General features: G+C 37.8%; 1 protein-coding gene across 1 annotated transcript in view; it reads right to left on the reverse strand.

The window, feature by feature from the left end:
• ncapg (non-SMC condensin I complex, subunit G) overlaps positions 1-5,433 on the reverse strand; it is an 11,610-nt gene extending 6,177 nt beyond the window's left edge. Inside the window, exons 1-9 of the mRNA XM_034688131.1 lie at positions 5,321-5,433; positions 4,918-5,030; positions 3,830-4,066; positions 3,483-3,711; positions 3,217-3,362; positions 2,985-3,069; positions 2,223-2,415; positions 1,993-2,142; positions 462-602 (exon numbers count right to left, since the gene is read on the reverse strand). Coding sequence (XP_034544022.1) covers positions 462-602; positions 1,993-2,142; positions 2,223-2,415; positions 2,985-3,069; positions 3,217-3,362; positions 3,483-3,711; positions 3,830-4,066; positions 4,918-5,025 — 1,289 coding nt within the window. The 5' untranslated portion in view covers positions 5,026-5,030; positions 5,321-5,433. The remainder of the gene's footprint in view (positions 1-461; positions 603-1,992; positions 2,143-2,222; positions 2,416-2,984; positions 3,070-3,216; positions 3,363-3,482; positions 3,712-3,829; positions 4,067-4,917; positions 5,031-5,320) is intronic.
• Between the last annotated feature and the right edge of the window lie 3,394 nt (positions 5,434-8,827).

Here is an 8,827-nt window from a genome sequence, read left to right on the forward strand (position 1 = left end):
TTGATTTTTGCAATCTCTCCCATCTATACCCTTAAAATGTAATCTTCCCATGTTCTGTTGTATGTCTTAACTTCCATAAAAATTAAAAAATATTAAAGAGCTAAATTGCTGTAGAACTATCAAGTATGTTTTGCCTACTATACTTTACATTCTGCTGTAGGATGACTACCGACTGTAAAGTGTTTGCTCTTCCTCAATAAATAATAATAATAATAATAATAAAAAAGAAAACTCCAAAATTGGAAAACTTTTAACAAAATAATTTCAGATATATAATAGATTTCAAGATGTCTGAATTTTTAAATTGACGATTGCTGCAACATGAACTGACAGCATCTAACTTGATGTTGAACCGATCATGTAAAGTGGATTTGTTTCTGTATCTTCTCCCCCAAAATTATTTTCCTAAACCATCCGTTCATCATTTTACCTTCAGCCTCTGCTTCTCCTCTGATTCTTACCTGCCACCCTCCTCATTGGTGTCCAGACATCCGATGAGATGGATGAGCTGTTGCGAGATGAACTCCTTGGTCATGACAAGCTCCAGCTGGTTAAAGTCAGCTCTCTGTTCCTCTGACAGCATGGGCAGTGACTTCAGAAAGCTACAAGGGTTGATAGTCAGATGTAATGACAGTTCTCAGAGTGCAGTCACATCAGCTAAGGCATGCTCTCAGTGGTGCCAGAATCACAGTGGTACCGCTGAGAGCGGAGAACAAAATGATTTGAAGATCAATTCTGCAAATCTGTTAGTAGATTAACGCTGCACCAGCACAGCCAAGCAACAAAAGCTGTAGCCACATCAGCGCTCAGCTAGCCACAGAGGACTTGTTGTATTACTGCAATTTGTCAGGCTAAATGCTGAGCATGTCACTTTGTTAAAAGAGAAGCCTTTCACACTCCACCAAAACTATTACTGTTCAGACAGCAATGTGCTCTAAAATGTAGAGTCTGCAGCTTGATTATAAAGCAGTCCTAATCTTTGGATCTTTGAGCATTTTGACTTGATCACACCAGCTTAAAACTATTATTAAAAAATCAAGAGTTCTCAGCACAATCAGATGTTTTTACTTGTTTTTCAGGAAATGTTTTAATGTATTGAAGCCACAAGCTTTGGTATAATAACAATCTAGGTTAAATTAAACTCAAGCAAAGACACACAGTTACATACAAAAACCATTCCTCAGAGAACACCGGACTTGTAGTTACATACCTGAATAACAGGATGATAATGGTGTTAGAAGCTCAATACTGTATGAATGGAGAGGTTAAATCATTCCTGTTTGTACTTTAGTGATCAGGGTCCCTTCGAACCAATACAAAAGACTGTGCTTATACTTGTTCTTTCCATTTTAACACTGGACATTTACGGATCCTTTAATAATTACATTTCAGTGTACTTTATGTGATGGGAACAAAATAAGAAGTAACTTGATTTTGGACTGTAAGGCTCACACTGAATTCAACAATTTAAAGTAATTATCCTCACAAATGTACAGCCCTTTTAGGAAGTTTGAGCTGCTAAAGAGGGAAACTGGAGAAATAAACGTAATGTATTTGTCTAAATACATGTGCTGAAGTCTGACATTAATTTTGGGAACGTTTTAAATGTGTTTTGTAGAATAGAAAGAAACACTGTATTAGCAATGCGCGATGTTATCAGCACATTATCGGTATTGGCTTTAAAATGAACTATCGGATATCGGCCAACACGCCCATATCCGCCAATATAATGAACCGATAAAATAATGGGCTGCTGCACACATGTTGGGCTCATGTTTGAAGTTAAATTTGAATTTAAGCAGTAGTCTGTAAGGTACATGTAGCTGACTTTGGGTTTAATTGCTGTACAGTTGCATCTTATCGGTAATCGGCTAAATGAGTTGTAAAATATCGGCATATCGGCTGTACACTGTATATCTTCCCATATCATCGACAGTGAAAGACTAACAAGTGACTAGTATGAGCAACAAGAAAGATTGTCTCTGCGCTCACCCGTAGAGGTAGTCCGCATAAGTTGCTGCATCTGGCAACACTTGCTCCAGCATTTCATCAGCATCATCGCCTTTGGCCTTGATAAACTCACACAGAGCTCTCCAGTAAAGCACAGTCTCACAGGTTAGAGAGTCCAGTGGGATCAGCTTCCTGTTGAAAACACACGGAATCTCAAACTTGGAGATCTTTTATGTCTTTATTTCTTTATTACGTCACATATGAGTGCATACCTGTTGTCCAGCTGCACTCTGTTCTGCAGCAGCTCTTCCGTCGGTGTGCCCTTAAAAATGGCTTTGAGTGTGTCCAGAGCTGTGTGGGCACAGTTCTCCACATCTAGCCTGTGGAGCATCTCTATGACGTTACCATCCAGCCGAAGCAGCCAGGAGGGCAGCAGACGGGAACAAACCACGTCCCTCACAGCTTCTACAACACACATAGCCAGTTTCAGATACAAAGAATTTTAGAGTGAAGAAATGCAGCACCATTTACAATAACTTCAGTGAGGGATTTTACACTTTTCTGTTTCTGAAAGCTGGTTGTAGCAAAGGATATTTAAAGACGTCATGGTGTATTTAAAACTGCGATGCATGTTTTACCCTTCTTTTATTTCATGAAAAAAAAAACATTATGGTAAATGGACTTGTTCTTCTAGTCTGCTTTTCTAGTCTTTCTTACCACTCAATGCGCTTCTACACAACTCATCACATTCACCCATTCACTCACTGATGGTAGAGGCTGCTATATAGTAAGGTATCTCAATCATACACCGCTGAACAACAGAGGGAGCAATTTGGGGTTCAGTGTCTTGCTCAAAGACACTTCAGCATGTGATTGCGGGAGCTGGGATTGAACCTTCTGATTGATAGGCAACCGACTACCCACTGAGCCACAGCCACCGTATAGAGTTAATGTTGGGGTTTTTGCTTACTGCATGTTCAAAAGCTGAATTGAAGCAAATTTTAGATGGACACAGAAAACAAAATGGTTATTACCTGAGGTGTCACGGAGACCCTGCTGCAGTAGACCAACTCTTTGTGCGATGGTCAAAGCTTTGATGTGAACTTTGTCGGACAGAACCTAAAACACATATCAGAATTTAAAGTTCAAACCTGCTAAGTGGACTGTTCTAAATACAATCCTGCCTTTGGTCTTATGCAAGATGTTTAGAATTTGCCATCTTTTTTAATAAAATCACACCTGACAGTTTGACTACATTTGACGCACCTGATAGGCCAGCTTGCGGACGTTCTCTTTGATGTCTCTGGTGCGTTTGAGGACTTTAGGGAGGGTGCGAGGGGACATGGCAATGCAAGAGAGAACGGCACGTCTCACCTCAGCATTGCTATCGTTGTCCAGAATCAACATGTAAGCTGAATAATAAGTGGAAACAAAGCTGATTATATAAAAGAAAAGTATTCACCAATGATTTAAAAACATTGTAAGTGTGATCTGTTTATAAAAAACAGGCTTAATAGTAAAAGAAGACAAACCATTGATGGTTGGACAGTCAGGATCTTTTGGCTGTTGCAGGCGCGTCATGGCCAAAGCAGCCTGAATCCTCACATTGGGGAACTTGTCAGTGACGCGAATCAGCATGGCTTGGTGGATTTGGTCAAAGAGGTCATCATCTATTTGGGCATTCTCTGCCATACTGCCCAGCAACTTGTTGATTAGCTGGCACACACGGAAACGCACTGCATGGCTATTGGCTTTATGAGACTGAGAAGAGAGGAAGGGGTGAAATGCATCAGCAAACAAAGCATAAAGGAGAAGAAATGAAAAAAAAAACTACATTGACTTAGTCTTCATGATATGTTTGTGTCAGTAATTCAAATACCTCCAACAAGAAGTTAAAAATGAAACTCAGAAATGGATGATCGTCCTCAACTTCTTCTTCTTCTTCCTCTCCATCCTCCTGCTCCTCCTCCTCTGTTTTAGGTGGAGACTGGAAACTTGTGGCAAACCTTGCAACAAACTCGATGACATTTTCAACTGTAGGCTCCCGCTTGTAGACAATCATGGCATACTTCATGTAGTGGACAAACTCTTCATGGAAAAGTGTCTTGTCCTCAAGCTGAAGGAGGAAATATAAGATGTCAGCAGAGACAAGTGTAGCAAAACAATAGTTAAGGTTTTAGACAGAGCACATAGAAAAATACATATATTTTCTTTGCACCACATGGGAACAAAACTCAAAATAAAGGTCTGCTAAAACTAATAGTTCTTCATTTTTCTCTTTGATACTTCCTACTTATTCAAATCTATTTTTTTTTGATAAATGCAAATATATTATTTACCTTCAGTCTGGCTAAATGGAATCTGAAGTGAAAATAACTCATATCCATAGCACTCATCATTTATTCTTTTTTTTCAGACACTCAACTCAACTGTATTTACATAGCACCTTATATAAATAAAAACATGCAGCCCAAAGTGCTTCACAGAAAAACAGAGAGACAGAAAACAACAGCAATGGTAAAATTATAAAAGCCATGATTATAAATAAAATACTTAAAAATAAAATAAAATCAATACAGTGAAATTAATATAATAGGTAATAGTGGAAAGAAATGTTAAAAATAAGGTTGTGTTAACAAGATCAGATGAATATGATAAATAAATAGATAAATAAATAATGAAATAAGATAAATAAATGTTAAAGCAATGATTAAAATAATAATGATTAAAATACTAAAAATAATGATGATTAAAATAATAAAAAGAATAATGCAGTCCAGGACTAAAATAAATTACTCCAAAGTAAAAGCTAGATTAAAAATGTAAGTCTTTATTTTACTTTTAAAAACACCCAGACATCTCACAGTTTTGATGTCCATAGAGTTGATTTTAACTTTGTATAAGCATCATTACTTCAACAGCAACATTAATTATGTCTGTTATATTTTGATCTATCATCACACTTACCTTAGTGTATCTGCTCTTCAGGCTTGCCACCATCTTTGCCTTGTTAATATGGCCTTTCTGAGCGCGCTGGAACGCCTCTTTGATGTCTAATTCATTGTCTGCAGTCATCTTTCCTTCAGAGAAAAATATATAAAGAGAAGAGATTACTCAGACAGTCGTTAGTTACCTACAACCATCTCTTCCACAAACGGATTCAGTGAAATGCAAGAGGCAGCAGTCCCAAGAGCCTCGTTAGTTTAGCCTCCCTCGATTCAAATCCCACTGAAAGATGAGCAGCAAAACAACAAAACCGGACTACGTCGTACAGGGTGGATTTCCCGTGAGATACTTTAAACTATTCTTCGAACAAAAACACAGAGTTGCACAAACATTAAAGGGATTGTTAGCATTTTAAAAGATTTACCCTCTATCCAGTTTTCCTCTCACAGCACAACAACCGCCTGTTTTCAAAATTAGGTCTCGCTCGTTCTCGCGAGAGGTGACACGAGTTTACGTAATATTACGTCATGACGTACAAATCTTTTTCTTTTTTTTCCCCTGACCCCCAGTATATAAACCAGTGAGGAAGCGGTATCGCCAAGTTTCATTACAATCGATTTGAAAACTGTAATAGTGTTGAAACATGAGAACGAATCGATTAAGAAAATCAACCATACAATAGAAAAAGTTGTGTTATAGTATTACAAGGCAAAAAAACATCCTTTCTCACACCAGCTTTTTTTTTTATATCTTTGTTTTTTGGAAGCAGTGTCACAGGTAGCAAAGCGACAGTACAATGTGGTACAGAGGACTTCCATTCTTCCCATGTTCCCCTCTTTTTTCCCTCCCACAAACCCACCCCACTTGTACAATTACACAAATAAGGAAAATAAGAAAATCAGACCCAAATGTTAAAATAATAATAATTAATAGATAAATATAAAAACCTAGAATAAATAAAAATAAAGGGGGGGAGCTCAGTCATCACAATAAGGCAGGGAAGACAAAGATTCAATATGATTTCAGAGAGGGCTCCAAGTCTTTTTGAATGAGTTTGAGGAACCATTGAGGGAAAACCTGAGCTTTTCAAGTCTAATAGACAGTAACAACTCTTTCACCCATCTGTTATGAGATTGAGGTTGAGGGTTTTTCCATTTTAGGAGTATAAGTCGCCTGGCCAAGAGGGTGGTAAAGCCCACACCAGCTTTTGAATAGAAAAGTTTGGCTGCCTGTCACTGTATTCATTGGAGCAGGATACGATTTGTGGCTGATCACACTTAATCAGAAAAGAGACAAAATATTTTCTGATCAAATGTTTTACCTGAAGGGATTATTAGACACTTTTGAATCCAGACTGCAACTGAGAGGCATATCAAATTAGTACTTGAAAAATATATCATACTGTGTTTGTTTGTTTATTTGTAATTTACCTGTTCTCCCCATGAAATGATCTTGGTAATCATCAAGTCCTTTTGTTTTATTTTCAACAGCATTTACCTACTTGCTAACCCTTAATAAACTACATTTGGTAATCTTATAGTTTGCTCTGCAGCAAAGAGCAGGTGTCTTTTTAGGGCACCTGCATTTATGGCATTATCACTGGAAATACATTTATAATAAAGGACCCTTAGTTGTGCATGTGCATGAGACCTGTCCTCAAGTGGGCGTAGGATTACCTGAGATGCATTATTAAATGAAATTTTCATGCAGCTGGATGCAGAGGTTTGAACTTCTCTACATTTGTCCTTACACCTGCCAAGTCATGTGCCAAAAAGATACCAAAGAGTAAATCATCTTTAAATCATTGGGTAGATGCAGTGAGTAATCTCAAGACTTAAAAGAACAAAGTTTATAAGTGTTTTGACATTTGTTCATCAGACTAAAATTTCACATCACCTTAGACACATAAAGAGTGTTTACATACGTGGCTTTTTGGACCCTTAAACAAAATGTGACTGTATAATCCACTGTGACCTACCGGATTATTCAACCGGGCAAAGCAGACAATCCCCAGAGGATTCCGGGATCCCTTAAAGCCCATTTTCACTATGTGCCCTTTGTTTTGGGAACATTTATGTGATTGATTACATATTTGTTTGGACGCATGCCCCACTAAGGGCTCTAAAGCTGGTCCTGCATTGTCATCTAATCCGGTGTTTGTGTCTCTTGGCCTCAGCATGCTTCAAACAAACTAGGTCATAAAATGTGTGAGGATAAATCTGTTTATAGCTGTTCCAAACAGCTATGATCAAAAAAAGGGTGAAAAGCCTGCCTCTTCCTGGCTGTAGCCTTCTGCCTCCTCAATCTATGTCAAAGAACTCTGTCTTTTGAGTGTCATTGTGTTCTTAAATGCAATGAATCATACAAATGGGTGTAACGGCACACACTTTCACACAGTTTTACCTTGGGGGCATTCATGGTGTTGCACTCTGTTGGATGAATGAAAACTGATGGAGGAATAAAAAATTGGCTTGAGAGGAATTCCCGATTCTGACAATTTTCATACCGCTGCATTCCTGGCAATTTGCTGCATGATGTGGGCAGATTGGTTTTGAAAAGTTTCAAAAAGGTGGAGGTTCAGAAATGGTGGAAGAACATCCTGACTGAAAAAACACGTTAATACAACAATATGACTGTGTCACGGTTGAAGGTTGCCTCTACAGCTTTCACAATTACAGTTAAATGTGCTTCTTCTAAACAGGAGTATATTCGGAAGGTGAACAAAGCAGATCCTCAGGAGTGGAGGGCATTTGTCTAGTTAAAAAACTCTGATAATGGTATCTGGATATTTTTTGTTTGTACAACAGTTAGGTCTGATCAAGTAGGGCCTTATTTGATTGGACAAGAGGCATACCATGAGTCCTGATAGAACAACAGTAGTTGGGCTTTTGACAACATGTATTACTTTACTTGATGTGTTCTGCTTTCAAAGGTTACACTGATGTTTTTTTTCTGAATTTATTCAAATGGTTCTCAGAACCACACAGACATCTGAGATGTCTGAGAAATCAACACTGTGCGTTCTGTTATGCTGCGTGTAAAACTGATGTCTAAAAGCAATATTACTCATGTGGGAGTGCCAGGGGCATCACATGCCACGTGAGATATCACATTGAGCCCCACCACCACAACACAAGCCGATACCGCTATGACCCATTAAAACCTTTAAGGGACTACAGCTTTGTGTTACACACTAAAATTGGGGATCAGGATTACAGAAGTGAAAGTGTGATTCTCAGCAAAATCTCCATTCATATTTATTTTGACATATATGCACAGGAGTGTGTGATGAGTAAATGCACTGTTTCAGTTGCAGTTTCTAACTCCCTCACAAAGGTTTTCAAGCTTTTATTAGGTTTTTTACACTTTCTTAAATGATATAAAAAATTAGTCATAACGATCCTGCTTGGAATCTGGGCATCCTTTTAAAATCTGCCAATCTCTACAATGCTGTAACTACAGTTGTGATCATTACTTTACATACCCTGGCAGAATTTATGGTTTCTTGGGTATTTTCTGTTGTCATTATGATATAAAAAGAGTAAACACAGTTGTTTGACCATAAATGGCTTCACCCAACCGCTAGCCATGAGTGAAAAAAAGTTTTTCTATATCATTCATATTCTCTGAAAAATGGCCAAAAAAATCACAAATTCTGCCAGGGTATGTAAACTTATGAGCACAACTGTACACAACTAAATTATTGAGTTTCTCTTGAAGAACAGGGTAAGAAAAAAACATATTGAAATGCCTGAATATGTTTTTATGACTTGCAGTTTGATTTACAGTATCTCTATAGGCCCATATTAAGAAACAAAATAGTGATATGCCTCATAGGCACAGAGACATGTTAATTTAAGAAGACAACTCATCAATATCATTAACTGGCTATGATAGTCCAGTTAATGAAGTATTTGTAGTAAAAGCACAG

The sequence above is a fragment of the Notolabrus celidotus genome, chromosome 7, assembly GCF_009762535.1.
Source record: "Notolabrus celidotus isolate fNotCel1 chromosome 7, fNotCel1.pri, whole genome shotgun sequence".
Classification (NCBI taxonomy): Eukaryota; Metazoa; Chordata; class Actinopteri; order Labriformes; family Labridae; genus Notolabrus; species Notolabrus celidotus.